Source organism: Girardinichthys multiradiatus, chromosome 18 (genome assembly GCF_021462225.1).
Source record: "Girardinichthys multiradiatus isolate DD_20200921_A chromosome 18, DD_fGirMul_XY1, whole genome shotgun sequence".
In the NCBI taxonomy this organism is placed as follows: domain Eukaryota; kingdom Metazoa; phylum Chordata; class Actinopteri; order Cyprinodontiformes; family Goodeidae; genus Girardinichthys; species Girardinichthys multiradiatus.
Window position 1 is genome coordinate 32,824,829 of NC_061810.1, and position 22,256 is coordinate 32,847,084.

At 37.4% G+C, this 22,256-nt stretch overlaps 1 protein-coding gene across 4 annotated transcripts in view; it reads left to right on the plus strand.

Annotated features, from left to right (window-relative positions):
• The window catches only part of LOC124883923 (stromal interaction molecule 1-like), a 41,661-nt gene extending 19,507 nt beyond the window's left edge, over nucleotides 1–22,154 (plus strand). Inside the window, exons 6-14 of one of the 4 annotated variants that reach the window (XM_047391410.1) lie at nucleotides 475–590; nucleotides 9,141–9,318; nucleotides 13,566–13,743; nucleotides 14,590–14,757; nucleotides 15,052–15,152; nucleotides 15,249–15,478; nucleotides 16,601–16,681; nucleotides 17,750–17,813; nucleotides 18,594–22,154. In XM_047391410.1, the coding sequence (XP_047247366.1) occupies nucleotides 475–590; nucleotides 9,141–9,318; nucleotides 13,566–13,743; nucleotides 14,590–14,757; nucleotides 15,052–15,152; nucleotides 15,249–15,478; nucleotides 16,601–16,681; nucleotides 17,750–17,813; nucleotides 18,594–19,104 (1,627 nt within the window). In that variant the 3' untranslated portion in view covers nucleotides 19,105–22,154. Of the gene's footprint in view, nucleotides 1–474; nucleotides 591–9,140; nucleotides 9,319–13,565; nucleotides 13,744–14,589; nucleotides 14,758–15,051; nucleotides 15,153–15,248; nucleotides 15,479–16,600; nucleotides 16,682–17,749; nucleotides 18,162–18,593 lie in introns of all 4 variants that reach the window. The other 3 variants (XM_047391409.1, XM_047391411.1, XM_047391412.1) reach the window with 3 other exon arrangements.
• The last annotated feature ends 102 nt before the right edge of the window (nucleotides 22,155–22,256 follow it).

The window sequence follows — 22,256 nt, forward strand, 5'->3', positions numbered from 1 at the left end:
AAATGTTTATTTCTGTAGGTAAAGATTTGAGACTTGACTGACTTGGGTTAAAAAACTTGATACTTTGGGGGGGTAATCTCTGGGTATTAGAGCTTATTTTAAATGCATATAATTTTTACCATATAATTCTTGTGAATGAGAACATTCTATGAGGACAAATTAAATCCGTATTTCATAAACTGAATGAAAGATTTAGTATATTATAGACTACCACTTTTTAACCTAAATTATCCTCTTTCTGGTTTATAACAATTCTTAATCTGATTACCTTGTGCCCATTTCTAAAAAAACAACTGTTCCACAATTTCTGTTTCCAATGAATAAAATCACTGCTGCGTATTCTAACGATCATTGCTTTCAGAAATAATTGGATGAGCTTGGAAATTGTCTAGAATCACTTGACACAACTAGAAATGGATAACAGCCTTTGCTTCCTTCTTCCTGTAAAGTGAAAATGTGTCTGCTCTCTCTCAGGCTTGCTGTGAAGAACGCCACCCTGACAGTCTCCATTCTGAAGATTCTGGATCGCAGCCATGTGCAAAAATTACAACTCAAAGCTTTGGACACTGTGCTTTTTGGACCACCCTTGAGTACGTAGTTGTTTCCTTTACTAATTTACTCTGTTGTAATTTGCACTCTAACTTGTCAAAGACTTATTTTTCAAAAACTTGGAAAATATGAACAGAAGCACATATAAACATCATGGAGCCAGCTCTTTATATGGAAATGGTTGTACTCTGATTTTACATTTGGTGTTGGTGCCTTAACCTTTTTCTGCTGCATGCGCCATTAGATTTTCAGCTGCTAATTTAGGTATTTCAATAGATTTGGGTCAAGTGATTACACACTGAATGACAATATTCATCCAAAGGCATCTGGTAACAATATTCAGGAGAGATTTTCATTTCAATACACGGAAGGGAGAAATTCCATCATGTGGTTCAGTTATCTTTGAAAACAGTAAAAGAAGCTGAAAGCGATTATTTAAGGGAAGAAATGTATTATGTTTATGATTCATTTATATACCTTTGTGTTGTATATCACCAGTTATTCACATTTGAAATATTTTTGTGTCTTTATTCAGTTCCGTTGTCAACATAAAATACCACTGGCTATGTGTTTTGTAAATAAATAATGTTTTTTTAAGCACCTTTCTCAGACAACCATCACAAAGAGCTGTACAGAAAACCAACAAAATAACTATTAAAATTAAGTGCCATTAATGAGATAAAATGACATACAATAAAACGCACAATTTAAATAAAGATTCAGCCGAAAGCCTGTTCAAACAGGAAGGTTTTTATCTGATTTTTAAATGAGTCCACACAATCAACTAAACAAGGCTGTAGAGATCGATGTTCCACAGCCTTGGAGCCGGAGACTCGAAGGTTCTGTCTCCCTCGGTCTTCTGTCTGGTGCATGGAACAACTAGAAAATGTTGAGCCTCAGAACGAAGACAGCGAGCAGAAATATGTTTTGTAAGCAGATCAGAATAAGTAATCTGGCGCCTGACTGTGTAGTGCTCTGTATGTTAGTGTGAGAATTTTAAAACAAACCTTAAAATATATTGGTAGCCAAAGCAAAGAGTATGAATGGGGGTAATGTAAGCTTGTTTGCTTGAGCATACGAGAACAACTGTTATATATTTCGAAAGTGTGAAAGGTTTAGTAAATGATATTTATTGCTGTGTTTGTCGTTAATCATGAATCACCATAGAACTTGAATGGGAGCCAAACTCAGGCTTGCATACAGTGATTAAGCAGTATGTTTCACTAAATTCATGTTTACAAGTTAATCAGTCTTGTAATCTCAAAATCAACTTCAAGGATAAACTCTGTGACTACAACTTGAGTGATCGTTATCCCCCAAAAAAAGCAGCAAGGACTTTTCTGTACATTTTTCAGGATTAAGATTTACTTCCAATGAACTCTGAAATGAAAACTTCAAATTGTGAAAAATAAAGTTATTATTTTTAATCCCAGTAATATCTATTGACTAAGGATTTACAGTATCTCACATAGGGGGTACACCCCTTACATTTTTGTAAATATTTTATTATATTTTTTCATGGGACAACACTAATGATATGACACTGATACAATGTAAAATACAGCTTGTATAACAGGGTTTACTTTCCCCTTAAAATAACACAACACACAGCCAATAATGCCTAAATATTTTGTAAAATGTTTTCAGAAATATGAAGGATGTACATACTTTTGTGAGTTAATGTAATTCATCTAAAAAATCACTCAACCAAATTTAAAAACAATACAAACACAAATGCTACTAGCTGAGGTTTTATGACTAGGGAACCAAACATTTAAAATATCTGACTTAATTAAAAATCAAGCACAAAAAAATCTCAACATGTATGAAAGCTTTAGCAGTTTCTCAGGAGTTTAGGAAAATGGGTTTTACAGACCAGTTCTTATCTTATATGTCAGTCTGAAAAGGAACAAAGGAATAGAGCATTAATTCAAAGTCTCCAAACCACCTGGTTCCTTAAATTTTAGCACCAGCACCAGAACTTCCACAACAAACAGGAAATTAGGGCCTTACTGTGTTCCCTAATCATGCTGTTGTCTCACGGAACCAACTGGACGTTCGCCTCATGTGCTTCCCACAGTCTCGTCTCACAGCTGGGTTTGCAACAGCACAAAAAGCTCAGACTAGAACCCTGTTGGTTCTGGCCCAGGTCATTAGGTTTCTTGGTGGTTGCTCACTTTGAATTCGGAACCAAGTTGAATTCCATCAGAATTTAAATCTGTAAGGTCACTGGACAATGCTCGACACACTTCAAAAGGGCACGGGCGGGAGTAGGAATCTTGCACAACTGTACAAAAAACTAAACAAACATAGCCAACCGTATGATGTAAACAAAACACTTAATGCACCCAAATCCAAAAGGGTGATGAGTCCTCTTTAACCCATCGGGCAAGTCTAGTTGGAAGGTTCTGAGGTTTGTTCTTACTGATTTTCCAGACTAAGCCGAGCTTCCAGTTTGTGTGCGCTTCCAGGAGAGGACATGCCATGAGATACCAATCATCCAATTAGTGTCAGACCAATTTATTCATTCATTCATAGTCTTATTGTCACTGTACTTGTGCTCAAAGCAAATTAATGCATTTACTGTAGCTGAAATCCATGTTGGACAGGCAATGACGAAACTGGATTCTACAAATTTTTATAAACACTTTCTTTAGAGAGAGTCCTGAATATCAACTGTTTTTTGTTTTTTTTCTGTAGACAAAGTAGTGTCTCATCACTGAGGCATTTTCACATTCAAAGCTACTAGAACTAATAATTCCGGCGAATAAAGAGGTTTACATAAAAAGGTATAAACCATTGATAAAAATGTAAAGTTACAACTAATCAAGGGATAATTGGGATATTTTCTAATTTGGCAAAATAGGTTAATTTCCACCTGCAGTGGAATACAGTTATCCTTTCTGATCATTAAAGGCAAGGGCAGATTAAAGTACCCTGGAGAGAGATGGTTAAAGTTGGTAAAAGGTCAAATCTGAGGTGTTTGTAAGCACTATAGCTGGATAATTCGCAAATATTAGGTGATCAGCTCAACCTGGCTTTATAAATTAATACTCCTACGAAGAGCTTTCCAGCATTACGAACATCCTCGCATCTGTTTTTTTTTTTTTCTGCTTTCAACAGCTTTTTATCTTCATGATATATTTTCATTTTTTGTTATGTTAACTCATGTATTGAAACTCCATCTTCATCTTTAATTCTCTTGAACCACCACTCTTTTGATGTGTGATACCATTTGTATCAGTTTCAGGGTGTGGTGACCTCAATGGGTCTGTGACTCCCTATGCATTCAATGAAAACACAGAACTCATCCCTTTTCTCTTCCTCTCTGGTGTCAAAGTTCTACTTCTGTATTCCGGCTCGAATTGTTTAGGTTACCGTCCCTATTGAACAGGGCGTGCTTCAGCTGTTATACCTGGAAATAAAGACTATATTTAAAACAAAAGCTTTGGAGTTTTTCAACAAATCAGATTTCCATTTTAAAATTGCAAAATGATATTTAAGATCTGAAAAAAACAATTACATTATTATTACAAGACATTTTGTAAAGTATATTTGGATTATAGTTGCTGTTGGAGCTCATCTAATCCCTAATGAATTCAAAGAAGGCTCTAATGAGCCTTCCAAGAAAGCAGGCATTTGCATTGGATGAAGCTTGCACAGGAAAACAATGTGTAATGGTCTGTTTCTGGCATGTTTTATTGTGGTTGTGTTTTCCTCTAACACCTGAAGGAAGACATTAGCAAGGACCGTCTGGCTCTGACAGCCTTTCATAGCAAATAGCTTCCACAAATAGTCCAACTGATAGACTGACTGTACAGAGCAGCAGCATTTTGAGACATATTTAACAAAAGGTTGTGTCTAAAGGGGTGGACTGTTTTGTAATGATTAACCCAAACAAACCTGGGACTGGTTGTTTTCAGTTTTGTTGCCTGTTAAATGTCATTTGTGCACCATAAATGGCTTTTCAGATAGGGATTAAAAGTATTGTTCATTGCATGTAATGACAGATTACTTAGATTAGACAGAGCAGTATGAACAGCTGTCAAGAACATGTACCAGCTACAGAGATACTGATCTGAATCAAGAGCAAGGCTCCACCTCTATAGAGAGTATCATTATAGAGCATTAATAGTTTTTGCAACTCTTCCCTTTGAGTTGTGTTCAGGCTTGTACCTCACAGTAGGTATATTAATTTTAATTTCATAAATCAAGAAATATGTTTTTGTTAAAAGCGGAAAGAAAAAAGACATTGTTGTAGTTTTGTCAAAAATAATCAATATTTCAATATCGGTTCTAAAAGTTGAATTATTCAAAGACTCATTTGTGTAAAAATCTATATAAATTGACCTATTCACATTTGCCCAAATTGTTGTTCTTGAAACAGTTGATCACTAAACACAACTGCAGTTGATCACTAAAGAAAATATTATGCAAGATTAAACAGAAAGATAGAAATTGTATAGGGCTGTTGCTGAATACATTTGCATGGATCAGATCCTTGTTAACACTAAAAGATATGTTTTATATGTGTCAGATCCATGTTTGTGTTGAAACATAATTTACTGGTCCTTTATTTGTCCCTCAGCAACATTTATGTTTCAACATCAAATTGACAGGCAAGTGGAAGCATACAGTGACACACCAAAGATGAGCAATGCTAATGAAACAAAATAATTGACTGACTGAATCAAGGTACATACTTCAATAAAGAACATTAACACTTATATACAAAGTGTTATCTTGTGTACTGTTTCTCCAACTGGGAAGTGACACTTTTAAGTTATATATTTTTCTAAACGAAGGCTGAATTGTCTCCTACTGATTGGTTTTGCCCTAATTAAGGAAGTTAAATTACAGCATGTTGTAATTAAGCATATTATTTGCTGTTAACTAAAAAGATCCCTGTGCTTTCAAAAAATTTATCAAAGATGATATCGACTATCAAGTATTTTTCTTAGTATTGGTTTTGAGATTGAAGTTTTATTATTGTGACAACCCTACATGGTTGTCGAAAGTTGCCAAGTGGTGACATAAAATCTGGAACACCAAACAAAAGCATAAACCAATGGACACCGAAGAGTAAAAAATAATAGCAAAGTGTCCAGTTCCCATTACACTTCATAAACTGAAGATTTATGTGGTGACTTTACCAATAACATTGTGAGAGTCAAAGAAAGTGTTGTCTGAGAGGCAGTAGTGGTTGTCTTGGTCTCACTTTTCTGTATATAGTAATTCCTTGTTTGACTTGTGGGAGCTTAACCACACTATAGTATTTTAGTTGAAAAAATTGTTAATCCTAGGACACAGTCTGTCACACCACTCAAACTCTACAAGCTAGTCTGTTTACAGTTTTCTCACCACATGTTGCTCAACCCTAAAAGCTCACTTAAAGCTAATGCTATACAAGTGATCGATGGTAGGGAAATTAAAGTACTGATACTATCAGACTGCAATTACAGTTAAATATTCTCTCCTTCAGTTGGCTCAGACAGTGGAAATAAACAGTTACACCGGAAGCTAATCATTGTAGCTAAACATGCAGCATGTTTATTTTGGGGAGGGCGGTTGATTCAACAGTCTGGTAACATCTGCAGATGTTTTATACTGACAGAAGAAACATGAAGGTAAATACTAGGGTTGCACCATATTTTGCAAATTAATCGTTATTGTATATATGATTTATGCAATATACATATCATGAAGAACAGCTTGGACTGCAATAAGTGTTAGCTAATTATTGAAGTACCATATATTCAGGCTCGTTATGCCTGTAATATACTTAGTGTAAGAAGTTTCATGTAGTGAAAAATGTTTAGGGATTTCACCTAGAAAAACAAAACACTCCAAAGGGAGCATTTTCTTACCAAATAAAATTTATGCTCACAGTATCTACTATTGCCTGATGATCTGATTGTTGACTTCTTGCTCGAGTTATCTGTGGTAGATGTGGCTTGAACTGTTTTATGACCTAATTCCTCAGGTTTGGGTTATTACTTCCCCTAATCCCTGATTCCAATTGTTTTATAATCCTTTGGCCAAAAGTGTTATTTGATGGGTGAGGAAAAAAACCCATTCTCTTGACATGTTTACTTCCACAGAGCCCACCCACATTTCCTACGTAGATGACGCTCGCTGCATCCCCTTTGTGTTTCTAATAGGTGGGGAGACACATCCATTCAGTATATCATATTTTCTCTACTTTGTTTCTCTTTGAGAAAACAATCCATTCTTTGTTTAAAGACTTAAGATGATGTGGTAACATACGCTCCATCATCATCCACAGGTTGAGTGCATATCCGGCTTAAGGGTGAGACTCAAAAGGTTGCTTTTGTCTGAAATGGATTTTTAAAATTCTTATCCACATAAAATAAAAAAAACAATGGAAAGGGTTATTGTGATTTATTATTTATGCTTTCACTTTTTTTTAATTTTTTTTTCTAAATTCAAATCTGATGATTTTTGTCATTTAAAGTGGACATTTTCTGTGGGAAAAGAATATTAATATATTATTATACGTTAAACACATTTCAGTTAAATAACATGGCGTCATTTTTGAAGGTTCTGTTCCTTGTGATTCAGCAATGGTAATTTGCATATACCAGCAAATCGGATCCTTTTGTTTAATGAAAGATGTGTTGTTCTTTCTAGACTCTAGAATTACAAACTGGTATGACATCATTTAAGTCTTAGTTTTGCAGGTTTTCTTTGTTCATGTGTGACTGTAATGGGCACGGATAGGTTAACCTCCTAAACACCCTTGAGGCAACTTTTGTTTGTTTTTTTTAATTACATGAAATCAAATACGTACACACATCCTAACAGTTTGTTTTGTTGAGAGAATAATCAAGAGTATGCTTCTTAAGATCAGTTTTTTTTATTGTGGCATCTACTCAGCCTATTGTCTTACTCCAGGAAGTAAAAAGCAAAGTTTTGACATGTCTTTCTTGTGCTCCCTTAATCAGGTTTTGCAAGAGAAAAAAAAACTTGTCTCATCTTGTAACTTGCAAGAGCAAAGATGTTTTGTGTCTAGTTTTGTGTAGTTAAGTGCTACATGTGTGCTAATTTAACTATGCCATTTTAATCTTTGGTAGAACAGTAATCTAAATCTAATTTGCTGCTTCTAAAAAAAAAAAACAGGTGTTACTTTTAATCTGGCATGAGTTCTAATGACTTTAAATCTTTATATTGACAGGATTATCACATGCACATTTATATTTAAACAAATTGCAAGTTTGACCCATTACATCTTGTGCGTATCAACAAACGTTTTTGCAGAATACAAGCTTTGACTCCTATACTGAAACAACCTGCATTATCCTGAGCTGTCTCTGCTGTGGTTTTTTGTCTTTAACCCCTGTCACCACAACCTAAGCTTGTGACACTGACCTCATTTGTGTCGGTCCACAGCACTGTGACTTAGAAATGCATACGTTACACCACATCCTTTTCAAGTATGTGGTGTAAAGTATCGGAAAATTTAAGTTTTATATAAAATTATTTTAATACGGAAATGTGGGCCTACGGAAAAGTATGTCCATATACTGCAAAGTATATGCAGTCAATACCTAATGAGGGCTTCTTTTGCATTAATTACTGCTTTAATTCATTGTGACAAAAAGGTGATCAGCCTGTGGCTCTGCTGTGGTTGTAGAGAAGACTAGTTTGTTTTAATAGCAGCATTCAGCTCATTTGCATTTCTGGGTCTGCTTTGTCTGTCGTTTTTCTCTTTACAACATACCGTAGCTTCTCTGTGCTTTAGGTCAGACAAGTTAGCTGGCCTATCAAGCACTTTGGTACTATGGTCAGTAAAGCAGTTATTGGTTTATTGTTTTGTGTCAGCAGGTGTCAAGTGTTGCTTGAAAATTAAATTGGCATCTCAGTCAAGCTTGACAGAAAAGGGAAGCATGGAGTGGTCTAAAATTTCCCAGTAGATGGCTATGTTGACTATGGACTTGATAAAACCCAGTGGACCACCACCAGCAGATGACATGGCCCCATAAATCATCAGTACCTGTGAAAACCTCAGACTGAACCTCAAGAAGTTTGGAATGTCTCTCCACTGTTCATCTAGACTCTGGGACCTTGATTTCCAAATAAAATGCAATTTTATTTTACATCAATCTGAAAGTGAAAGTACACCTGTTTTTATCAAACATTTTCCCTTCCATTTAACAACCTATTATATGCTTGGATACAGCACTCTATGAACAGCCAGCACCTTTAGCAATGATCTTTTGTGGCATACCCTCTTTACGGAGCTATCTCAGCAGCCATAACATAACATTGCACAACATCACCACAGCGTTTCATTTTTAATTGGTTTTATTGTAATAAGATTTTCTCACCAAACGAATTTAGAATTGTCTTTAGGTATAAGCCATTCTCATCAAAATGATCTAAAATCAACATCATACTTTGTACAAATTTCTATTTCTGTGTTGAATTACTGAAATGAATGCATTTTTTGATGATAAACTAATTTATTAAGAGGCAGCTGTATCACGGAGGTGAATTGTTTTTGTTGGCTTTTGCAAATTGCTTAATTATTAATCATGCTAAGACTAACTTTACTTTATTCTTTCCCTTAGTGAGTCGACACAGCCACTTGAAGGACTTCATTCTGGTGGTGTCAATAGTCATAGGGATGGGCGGCTGCTGGTTTGCCTACATACAGAATCGTTACTCAAAGGAGCACATGAAGAAAACGATGAAGGACCTGGAGGGCTTACAGCGAGCTGAGCAGAGTTTGCATGACCTACAGCAGAAGTAAGGGATTTTCCAATCACCCACACAACATAGTTTCAGTTTTATGTGTTAGATCTCAGCATTAATTATATATCTGTTATTGTTATTGTCATGGTAAACTTTTAAGGGCACAGGATATCAGGAAAGGTAACCTGGTCTTTAAACTAGGTAAATAGAATAAACACACGCCACTACATGTTGTTATATATCTAACAAAAACTGGATTAAAATACAGCCAGTATTGCTGGAAAAAGCTTCCCCCAGACGTCTTCTACATTATTCCACGGGTAAAATGGTAGTTGTTTAGGTGGTCTACAGAATAATGGAAAAAATGATTAGTATAATTGTAAGCAAATGTAGCCACCTGTATGCATGGAGATGTCTTGGTTGTTTGCTGGTCAAAAGCAGTTTTCTTTTACGAAAACACAGATGGGGATAAACAGCCACATTGTTCTTGGAGAATCAATCTGAGGAACAAAAACCATAAAGCAGGACAAGAGCCAGCTATTCTCCACCATAAAATCAGAACTATCTCTAAATCCATCTGTAATTCCTTGTCACACGTTCTCCTAAGTACAAGACTGCAGATATTTATAGCAGTCTCAAATAAGAAAAGAAATATACCAGGGAGCTGGCTCTTTGTAATTATTTCTTTTGAGCTGAACACAGCCGCCTTGTTTCCATCTCTTGAGTTACTTGCTCTAAAACAATTTATTGATGTGATCTGAAGGACAAAGTCACTCATTAGAGCAAAGTAGCACTTGGCTTATTAGCAAGGATAGCTAAGGTTTACAAAACCCACCAACGAGGTTATAAAACATATCCATCCTTTTGTATCTGTTAATACTTCAGCAACTTGCCAGGAGGAATTCTGGGAATGTGCTTCAAAGCTTGCACTTAATCTTCCTATACCTTAAAAGGATATTTAGTCATTTCCTACACAGGTCAGGACTTTTTCTGTTATCTATTTTTTTCTAATCTCTAATTTTAGATGCTTTTAGTTTGATCTTGCTGGCAGTGCAGTAGTTGTTGAAGGTTTATGAGACTGAATAAAGATTATTAAAAATTGTAGACTGCGGTTTTATGGATCCCAGCTGCTTTGATGCATCATTTCTTACCATTTAACGAAAAGCTCTTCTTAGAAATGCTTGAGACTTTAAAATAGGCCAAAGCTTTGACAGTTGTTGTTCATTTGAAGGATGTGGCACTGAGATAAAGCCCAGATAATGTAATGTCTCATTATAATTAAAATCATTGAAGCCTATTCTCTGCTCTGCGGAACGAGTAATGTATTTTATTTGGACTTCATGTGACATTGCAGGGCAAAACATGTGGCATGTATTTGTGTTTAGCCCTTCAGTCTGATACCTCGAAATAAATGCAACCATTAACCTCCAGAAGTCACCTAATAGTTAATAGATAACATCTAAGTGTAACTTAATCTGAGTATATCTAGAGCTGTTCTATGACAGGATTTATAGCTATTAAAACAATATCCCAAGCTTTGAACATTTCACAGAGCACAGTTCCATCCATCATCCAAAGAAGGAAAGATTATGCTAAAACAGCAAACTTTCTAAGACATGGCTGTCCACCTGAACTGACAGGCAGGGCTTGGGAAGCATTTATCATAAGTACCCAAAAGGTAACTCTGGTTGAGGTGCAGAAATTCACTGTTCAGGTGGGAGAATCTGTCTATAGGAGAGCAATTACTTATCCATTCCACAGAATCTGACCTACATGATGTAGAGCGGAGAAAAGAAAGCCTTTCAGTCATCCACCCATTCATACACACATTCGCACACTGACAGCGGTAGACTATATTGTAGCCACAGCTGCCCTGGGACAGACTGACAAAGTGAGGCTGCCATATAATCTTTGCCCCCGAGCCCCCTGACCAACATCAGCAGGCAAGGAGCATCTTTCCCACGGTAACGAGACGGACAGAGCGGGTGTTTCAACCGGCAACCCACCGGTTACAGGATGAACCTCTACCACCGTAGCCCCTTGCAAGCAAAAGAGCTGCTACAAAATATTAACTCAAAGGGACTGAAGACAAATGTAGATTTGTATTTATAAGAAATGTAGCTTCCCATATATAATCTTCCTTCCTCTTCACAATCATGCACTACCTTGTGTTGGTCTCTAGCACATACAAACCCAATAAGTTACATTGATCTTTGTGGTTGCTTAACAAAATGTGGAAAGGTTCAGTGGACATGAACGTTTTTGCCAAGGCACTGCAGTATTTAACTCTGTGTTAAACACTAGACATTGTTTTTAAAGCTTTACAGTTAGGAAATGTTTCTGTTTTGGTAAAGTAGCCTCCTCTCAGTCTGCCAAGAGAGCAATGCACTGCTGCTGGGAGGACAGGTCAGTGGGGTCACACCGTGCCCCTAATAGTCTTACAGTTCATTTTGAGTGCTGCTTAGGTTATTTTTTCCTTTCAGTTTAACACTTTTTCTTCTGGCAGATTTTAAATGATGTTTTGTATGTCTCCCCCCAACTAGGCAAATTATATTATTCTCCTTGCCAATCAAACCAAAGAGCGATTTGTAAAATGCCAGCAAGTGCAAACTTTTAGTACGCCATGTCCAGGCGTACTATAACTAATTGTCCTTACTTATTAATCATTTTGTATTGCGGTGCTTCACATAAATAGAAGAATTTGCATTTGGCTCAAATCAGTAGAGGTGTAGTTTTTATCTCTGCATTGCAACATAATTTGTGGTGAAGTTGTGTGACTATTTGAATATCAGCTCCTGTGTGTAGAAGCTCAGATGTTGACAATAGTTTTGCACATTTCAGTGAAGTTAGATATGGCCTCTAAACCTTGATACTTTGAAATGTATGTTCATTATACTAAGAATTTTGTCAAAATGATTAAACTTGTTGCGTGTTGCAACCTTAACAGCAGAATACTTTGGCCGGGAGAAAAAATATTTCATACTTCATAAATTTTAGATCTCTGAGAAGTAAGATGAGTCTTGCATGTCTTGCAGGCAGTGTTTTTTTGCATCCAAGAAGAATGAGGTATGTCCTCTGTGTGTAGTTGAGCCTTTCGTCCTAATCCCTGCTGCCAGCTGCTCTCTTTCCATACTTTCAAGCAGATCCTCTGGTGGTATCAAGTAGCCAGGCTCAAACATGGCTTCCCTGTTAGGAGACTGTAAGCGGAGGCTTTGACAAGAGCAGGATTTCCTGTGTGCCTTGAAACTATGCCTTTATGGTGGGAGGCAGTGATAAGCGTAACTGCTTAACGTATTGGCTGGAGTGCTAGTTCACTGACATTTGGATATAGATGTGAATTTGGGTGTGGCATGCCAGGCATACATCCTGAAAAAAGAATGGGGACAAGGACTGCATTAAGTGTGAGGGACCTTCATAAGCTAGTTAGCATGCACACTTATGTTGGATTTAAATGTTATCATGTTTGCTATCATTTCCTGCTTTGCCTGGTTAGGTCGACTCTTAAGTTGTACAGTTAGGATTAGTATACAGTAGTAGTATATTTTCTCTGGATGTTGCCGATCGTTCAAATCATTGCTAAAGCGCGGTTAAGGTCAGGGTTAAGTGCATTAGCTTGACTGCCAACCAGGCACATTTTCCACAGCTGGTGGTCTGGTCAGCTTTCATCAGTCTGCCCTTCTCTGCTGCCTCTGTTGTTCTGGTTAATGTTACTGGGGAAGACTGCTGCTCCCTGGTGTCCAACAGGTGGAATTACACCATTACCACAAATAAGATTTTAAAAATAAACTACTTCAGAGATCATTGTTGATGTCGTAGCAAATCCTAACAAATCCTCAACTTGCAGCCAATATTATTTGCAATCTTCATTTTGCCACACGGGACACGTTTCTATGCACAGTGTTTATGCAGAAAGTATATCAGACTTAAAAACTAAACCACGTATCAAAGAACACGGACGTATTTGGTATCATATTGTGCTATTCTAAGGTTACTCGCTGACAGCTGTTGCCAGTTCTGGCTCAGCTCGCTCTGATGTCAGTTTATTGTGAGCAGCTTAGCAGTTGAGCGCAATGCTCTGTTTTTACATGTCAACCATTGTTTCCTGTGATACACAGCTGATGTAGTGCACACATTCCTCACAAAGGTAGCACTCACATGCTTGCATGTAATTCCTAGACATAAAATTACACTGGTACAGCAAGATTTCCTTTTTTAGCCTTGGAAGGGACCCACTGATGACTTGCCTTTTAAGACAAAATTAAATTTAACGTTTCCCATTTTTTCGTGAATCCTGCTTTCAGACTGCAGATTGCCCAGGAGGAGCATCGGACAGTTGAAGTGGAGAAGGTGAACCTGGAACAGAAGCTGAGAGATGAGATAAATGCTGCAAAGCAAGAAGCTCAGCGACTGAGAGAGCTGCGAGAAGGCTCTGAGAATGAACTGAGTCGGCAGAAGTATGCAGAGGAAGAGCTGGAACAGGTACTGTCATTCTGAGCCTTCACATTTAGGTTTAAATTTGCCATATCACATTTAACTAACTAAGCGAATAGATCTTCCCTCATATTCAGGAGGCAGGTATCAAGGTTCCCGGTGCCATTAGTGTAAATATGATTTGTAGTCCTTGAATTACAGAATATTAAGAACTGAAACCCAAATATTTACACTTTCCAAACTTGTAATTATCCAGTTTTAATTTTTAAACACAGCATTAATTAAATAATTTTGCATCTCCGCTCCAAAACATTGAATGTCTTACAAACACAAGTTCATATTTTATTGATGCAACTTTTTTGGAAATAAATCATATGCTACACTGGAAAACATCTGCCTACTGCCCTTCTTCAGCCACTTAGGCCAGGCTATCGTGACACAGGACAAGTGAAAAATAATAATAAAACTTTTATGCACCCCTCTAGAAACTCCATTAAAGTGAATTATTTATTTATTTGTCTCTTTCTTTAATTCTTTGTGCTTATGCATGAATAAATGTGGACATGGTGTGTAAATGACTGCTTCCAACCAGACTGAGATTGGCCAGTATACGCATGGTAAAACAAGTCACACTTGGAATTTGACCTACAATTATTTTTGGACCCAAATCTACACAAGTTTCTGGCCCTATGTGTGGTAAATGGTTTTTAGAGGAGCTTTTTTTACTTTAATGTAAAAAGGATGACACTTTTATAATCTCAGAATTCTAATAAAAAGTTCTTATTTTAATTTCACAGAAATTAAGAGATTTTTAGAAAACCAAACTATGGAGTTGTTGCCAAATTATTGTTGTGCTACATTTACCTTTATCTCGTTGTTTGCAACCTGTTCTAGGTCCGCATGGCTCTAAAGAAAGCTGAGAAGGAGCTGGAGTCACGGAGTGGCTGGTCACCACCAGAACCTCTGCAGAAGTGGCTGCAGCTTACCCACGAGGTAGAGGTGCAGTACTACAACATCAAGAAGCAAAATGCTGAACGGCAGCTCCTGGTGGCCAAAGAAGGGGTGAGAAGGACAAAAGTATCGGGGAAAATGCCATTTACTGGAAATGTTCAAATGCACAGATCAAGAGTGTTGCCAATTTATTTTATTTGTTTTAAGAATTATTTAATAAATGATACATTACATTCTTAATGAATTCAGACCCAATTAATCATTATCTTGATAAATGCAGTTAAAATGCCAAAATTCTTGCCTGATGCCGTTTCTTCAATACATATATAATAGATAGACATGTTGTCATAACAAATGAGTAATAATGAAAACTAAGCACAAGTTTGACACCTTTTTTTTTCTCAGGCAGAGAAAATAAAGAAAAAGAGGAGTACTCTCTTCGGGACATTCCATGTGGCTCACAGCTCCTCATTGGATGATGTGGACCACAAAATATTGGCTGCAAAGTAAGTCGGAGACAATAACAGTTTAGGAAAATAATAAAGGATTGTTTAGAGGTGAATTTGCACCATTCCTGTATATTTGTTTTAATATCTCTGCAGACAGGCCCTTGGCGAGGTGACCGCTGCTCTGAGGGAAAGGCTGCATCGCTGGCAACAGATAGAGATTCTCACAGGCTTCAATATTGTCAACAACCCAGGCCTTCCCTCGTTGGCCTCAGCCCTCAACCTTGACGCCAGCTTCATGGGCAGCAGAGCCACACCTCAGCACTTTGTCATGTCTGACGACATGGACGACTTGGACGAAGGCATGGTGCCTGGAAATCTGCAATGTAAGGGTTCGTCTGAATCTGTGGTACATTGTGCGGGGATTAACAAACGAATCCCTAAACAGCCAAAGACTGTGGTTTGAAAATAAAAAATCAACCCACATGACACCTGGGTCTTCTTGGGCAATATCTCCTAAAAACTGTCGTTCTGCACATCCTGGTGATGGAGGTCCTGTAGGTTTCTCAGTAATTGTTATCAAGAGCGTTGGACTTGTTAATGTAATTTCTCATAACTGTCTTGTTTTGACACACATCTTCATTTTACATGTTTTCTGTAAAGATGCACCATTTGGAATTTTGTGGCTGATTTCCGATCTTTTATCTGTCGATACGGATTTCAAGTAACTCTGATTTATCTTTAAAAATTAATATATGAAGAACAGGGTTGTGATGATGCCACACTGGATGCACTTTGGCATAGTGATGTTCACTGACCGGGAAAAAACATCTGCTTTTTTGTTAATTTATTTTTTGTTATTTGTTTCCTGGCCAGTCACCAGTCAGGACCATTCAAGCTGAAACCTTCCAGTTTCAATCACCTGCTAATTTCTCGGTGCATCTACTACTGTTTATTTTTTGTCCATTTTCTTCATTTTTTTAAAAGTTTATACTCAAACATCGTGCAATTCTTGAGACAGAGGCCTTCTGTGACTTTCTTCCATTGAAAACTGAACTGAACTGTCAAGACAAATATACTTCTTAATAAGAATAAGATTTTGTGTTGATCATATTTTGATATATGCTGCAGCAATGTTCAGTCAGCCCTTGTGGCAAATTTACAACAAAGGAATCAATGTTAGTGTAGTCAGTGCTTAAATCCTTGTCTAGGTTCAACACCATCCCACATCCCCATCTGTTCTTCTAACATGGATGTTCTGCTTAATGTTAGACATGTCTGAGTACATGCCTCATACATTTTAGTCATGTAAACCTTTAATGTTCCATCACGTTATTAATACCTTTCTAGTTACTTCTTCGACAAAGCGTGAAGCATTGAATCATGTGTTTTAACACATGCCAGCATTTTAATCAAAACTATTTTCAGCCCCTTTCTCACTCCCTTTCCATTTACACCACCTTTGCTTCTATTTGACTCCCAACACTTTCTCATTGGCCTCACTTTAGATGGCACCATGCAGCCGGGGCGCCGTGTCAGTGACCTGCGGCCCATTGCTTCAGATTTCCCATCCATGTGGAAGTATTCTGGTTGGCTATTATTCATTCCCAAGTTTAGTCTTCGAACTGCCTTTCCCTTTGACCCATACTCCTAGTTTTTTTAACTGTATGTTCAGGCACAGCTGAACCGTGAATTTTTCTATGCTGTTCATCAATGACTAATACTTGCTTAGTAGTAATCCCTTTACCCAATGCACCCCTGTAGTCATTTCCTAATAATTATTTTAAAATTTCAGTTTTTCTTATTTGATCTTTTTTCCTGTTTGGGAATGCGATGAGAACAATGCTGGGATTTTTTTCTGATGCATTTATAATATTGAAACAAGGTATGAATTGGTCTCCTTTGAGACATATTGTTTAGAAAAAGTAATGTGATCTAGCACTAGAGGTGCACCATTTGTTCAGCCAGAGGTTGACTCTGATTGATGATCAGCGGGTCAAACGCTGAAAAATCTGTTTTTTTGTTGTTCGTTAAATGCATCTAAACTAAGAACTCCATTTTCAGATATGCATCAACTATGATTATGCATTTTATAGTTTATTAAAAATCTGATAAATGTAAAGACATATGCTTTGATGCATAGAATAATCTTATACAGGGTTCCTGTGCGGACTTTAAAAGTATGCGTTTCGATTTTTGGTATTTTCTGTTTAGATAAGTATGGAAAACGGAAATTGAATTTTTAAAATATATTTGCATTCTATATTTCCTTCTATCTATCCACCCATCTGTCCATCATCTTCCTTCAAGAAATATCTAACATGCAATCCTTGTAAACCTCAGACAAAGGTCTGAAAATGTATGTCTGGAAAGTATGTGCATGATGAATGTGTAGGAACCATGCTTGTGATTTTATTCTGTTGGTTTTACCAACCCTTTACCTCTATCTAAGAACCCGCAGCACATCTTTTCTTTATTTTGTTCTATTTTATTTTATGTATACAAGAAAACAAGAAATTTGTGTTAGCCAAGAACAGCTTTATCGATTCATCTTTTACATTGATAACATCCCAGTAATCCTTTCCTTGGTCTTTTCCTTGTCTATCAAAATCTGTTTGGTAAGTGTTTGCTACTAATGCTGTCACTTTTTCCTACAGCTCCCAGTATGATGTCCCTGCGCCAACGCCACATTGACCCTCAGCTGGCATTAGGTTCCCAGAGGTTGGTAGAGAGTTCCCTGTTGGCAGGGCAGCAGGGAGAGGGAAACCCTCAACCATCTAAGTCTAGGCCTACCTTCAGACAGTCTCGAAGCCATTCATTTGGGCAACTTGAATGTCTTCCTCTGCAAACTCTCTCCTCAGCCCTCTCTCACCCGTCAGTCATTTGTGCTTCCAACCCAATCCCTCAGTCTGTGCCATCCTTGTCCTCTTCCTCCTCCTGCTTGCCCAGCACCGTTGCTGGCGGTGTTGCCCTTCATTCCTCCCATGTACATCATGCTGCTTTCCAGCCCATGGACCCCATTCCTGATTATATCTCCAAAGTTCACTCCTCATGCAGCGACAGTCTCGGGTATCAGTCTCGCTCTACACTGTACGCATGTGTGTGGGTCTTTTTCTTTCTTTTTAAATCACCTTCGGTCATTTCGGGGGTTTTTTTTGGTTTTTTTTTTAACCTTTTGTTGCAACGCTGCCACATTGTTTTTTTATAGTATTTTAGTTGGTTTTGTCACTCAGTACCTTAAGCCACTGTGCTTATTTGGCATTGCATCTCAAAGCATTTCTCTCTCCTTTTTCAACCTTTTGTAGTGCTCCTGATATCTATTGCCTTCAAAATTTAAGAAGCGTAAATTTCCACTAACCAGGCTTTGCTGAGAATGCAGCTTTGCAGGCATAGTATAGACAAACTTAAGCATGGAATACTTGCATTACTCATGAAATCTTTTGCATCTTTTAGTTTCCTTTTTTCCAACTAATTTTTCCATTTTATTTTTGGCTCCTACAGGGACTTGAACCGCTCCGACTCTGACTCCTCGTTGTCCCTCTCACAAGTGGGCGATCGGCTCTCGGCCTACAGCTCCAAAAGCTACCTAATCAAACCCACCTCTCTTATGTACGGGCTGCCCGGACGGGCAGACGACACGGTCTCCCTGCACTCCCTCACCTCTAACGGAGGGAACCGCATTTATGAAGGAGGCACTGCTGAGGTTGTTTCTGGCAGCCCAATCCTCATGAAGGAAATTCCCCACATGGAAAAGTCGCCCAGCCTGGGAGAGATCAACAACTTCTCCGAGTCATCCCGTTCTTTTAGCCCCAACTCAACCGAGCCGGATACGCCATCCCCAACGGGAGTCCAAATTGGAGTTGTGGGGGCCAAAGGTAGCAGTCGCATCCCACAGCTGACCACCAAAAAGAGTCTTCTGGAGGAGGACAGTGGCTCAACAGGAGAAGACACAGATCCCACCGTCATCCGCAAGAAACACCCCTTTAAAATCTTCAAGAAACAGAAGAAATAAGAGCAACATGAACTGAAAGGCTATCAAAGCTGCTTGACTGTATTCCTTAAAATGTTTTCTTTTTTTTTATGTCGGGTTTTATTTTGGTCAAAAGATGGCAAAATTTGTCGCCATTGCATCTTTTCTGTAGGTTACAACACCTACTTTGGACTGTGGGAGCAACCAGCTGCTTTGCTTTATCTGCTTATTTGGTCAGTGTTCGAACCTGAGGGAAACGCGCAGGTCTGTACATTGGAATGTAAAGTATTATTTATTCCTGCAGGAAGTTGTGCCTGTCTGAAAGGGAAACGTCTCCCTCTTGGTTATTCTTTCTCGTTTTACAATTCTGACAGTTTGCATGTCTTCACTTTTGTTTGACTGATATGCTCTTAGTGTTTGCTCGGTTCTTGTTGTTATTCAACTTAGAAAGTACTTGCTTTGATTACTACCTAACCATCTATTCTATAGATTCAAATGAATGCTCACCGTTTTTTGTGTTTTGTTCTCTTTTCTTTTTTTTTTACTGGTAAGTACAAGTGTTTCTGTCTTTTGTTGTCTTGCAGGCAGAATGTATGATTATATGGTACATTTAGAGAAACGACAAAATAAAAGTGGTAGTCACAGCTTTGAAAAATGTAATGATTTAAATACAGTGTATCAGTAATGGCTAGTTGATCGAATTTGCTAGAAGGACGTCTGCTAATAATGTTACAAAACGACAATCAAAATTTAGGGTAAGAGCAATTATTTTTTATTTTTAAATATTACTTGTTCACCCTATAAAATATTGGAAAGTTTTCTCTCTTGCTTTAAAGTCCAGCTTTATTAAACTTTAATCACTGATTAAAATTAATTAAATGAGTTTTAATACTTGACAAAAATACTGCACCACAAGACACTGACCTCTAGTTTTACTTGACCTTATAAACCCACATGCACATATTGTATAAATTAGAATTTAATTTAAAAGTTAACAAGTCATTTAGTTCAAAAAGTGAAACTCATTACGCAGAGTGAAAACTTTCAGAAATTCTGTAAATTTTAAGGATCATGGTTTACAGCTAGGGAAAATCCTAAATTCAGTTTTTCAGAAAGTGTATATGTTACATTAGACTTATTAAAATACTTTCAATACAGAAATGTTATGTTATGGCCTACATATTCAAGTGGAAGACTGCTGATATGTTTTTCAACCAGTCATTGACACCATCCATATGTAGGGTAAGCCCCAAAAGGGTGTTGGCTGCTGTCAGTGTTGACGGTCTGTCCCATCAAAGCATGGGATTGGAAAGTTGAGTGGAAGGAAAAAGTGTAGCACCAACAAAATGTACAGTCAACAAGGGTAATGGCAGCCTTGAAAGCATTGTAAAGCATGAGTGATAATGATACATTATACAGATTAACCCAGGTAAAATGCTTCTTACATCTCTGGTTAAGGAATGGCTTGACGCAAGAAATGCAACAGCTGCTACCTATGTCCTGGATATGTCAGTGTAGTGGTTTTTGAAACTCATACTCCAGCCACTGTCAGCACCTAGTGACTCTCCCCCCAATTAATCTTAAATAGTTTCAAGGCTATTCCTTCTTGGTTGTGTATCCTTTTTACACTTTTTCCTTCCGCTCAAGTCCCTGTTTATGTGGGACAGTCGGCTCACTCTGAACCGCCAGCTTTTTTTTAGTAATGTTTTGTTGCTTAACCACTGTGTGGAGTCCCATCAATGACTGCTGACGTCTCCTACACACCTGTCCTCCCTATGATCTTGGAGATCACAAAATGCTACATAATATTAAATTTTTTTTGAGAAACTGGATTTTGGGTTTCCATCAGTTACCATTCATAATCATCAAAAATGAAACAGAATTGTAAAACCAATTGAAATATACCACTGTGTGCGAATTAGTTTTGAGTTTGTTTTTGAATATGACTAAAATCAATTTTTTGATGCGCTTGTATGTTTTGTCATAGACAGATAAAGGTGATTCCTGAAGATCAGATCTCACATTTTTCAGTAATGAGTTTGATTAGAAAGGTAAAACTTTAAACTGGTTCTCCCGTTCTGTGTCTTACTGATACCCTTTTTTCCCTAAATTCAATGTAAAACAAAAGTGAGGGTTTGGCTGTTGGTAAGGGCTATAATTACAAGGATACTTATTTGCTCAATTTAAGAATAAAATGTTACTGCTTAACATTGCTTTTTCTAAAAGACTACGCTCAAGTTGTGGAGGCAAAAAAAAAAAAAAAAATCATGTAAAAGTGCCAAATTTCTGTTTTCATCAGAGGCCTTCGTATTCGTGGTGTGTTCAATCCCTTGAGCCCCTTTTACCCAGAATACAGAACACCACAATGTACACTGTACTGTACATCCAGAGTCTATATACTGAATGTCCAAGGGTATTGTTACTGTAACAGTACCATAGGTACAAAATGTTTACATTTGTTACAGAGTTCAATTCTCAGATTATTACAACGAGGAATGTTGTGCCAGTTTTAATGCAAGTTGCTTCGTTTTAAGCACAGAACTATGCATCAGTAGTTGTAGTTGATTTCTGAAGTAGTGAGGATGCCAGTACTTTTAGGGTGCTCCTGATAAATGATTAACCAAAAAAGTGAACACAGTTCGTCTCCCCTTTGGCCTCATAATCTAACAGGTGGTTTGGATGCAGAAGACTTGTTTTAACGACTTTATTTCAGAAACCATCTTAAAAAATCTAATTTCTTACTGGTACTTTTTTAGTGTAGTTTCTACCTTTCTCCTTTTTTTTCCCCCTGCATGACAGTTGTTAATTGAAAATGCCATCTGAATGTGTGTGTGTGTATGCGAGTGTGTCTCTCCTCCCAGTATATTGCACTGTAATGTTGATGCATGTCAACTATCATAACAAAACCTATATTGGGTTAAAAGAATGAATCAGCTCAAGCTCTACCCTCGCTACCCACCTTCTCATTTTGAGCATATATTTATGAATACATGCAGTATATTTGTACAGGGAAAATGATAATTTTGCATCTGTGGTGGTCTAAACTTTGATGGCACTCTTGCATGATGGCAATAAACTATTTTGAATGAAAACAAACTGCATTTTACTCATTTTTATTTGAACTTCCTGGATCTTCTTCTAAAATAGAATAACTTTTTCATTTTCCTTTTAATGGGAATTTGAATTTAAAAATT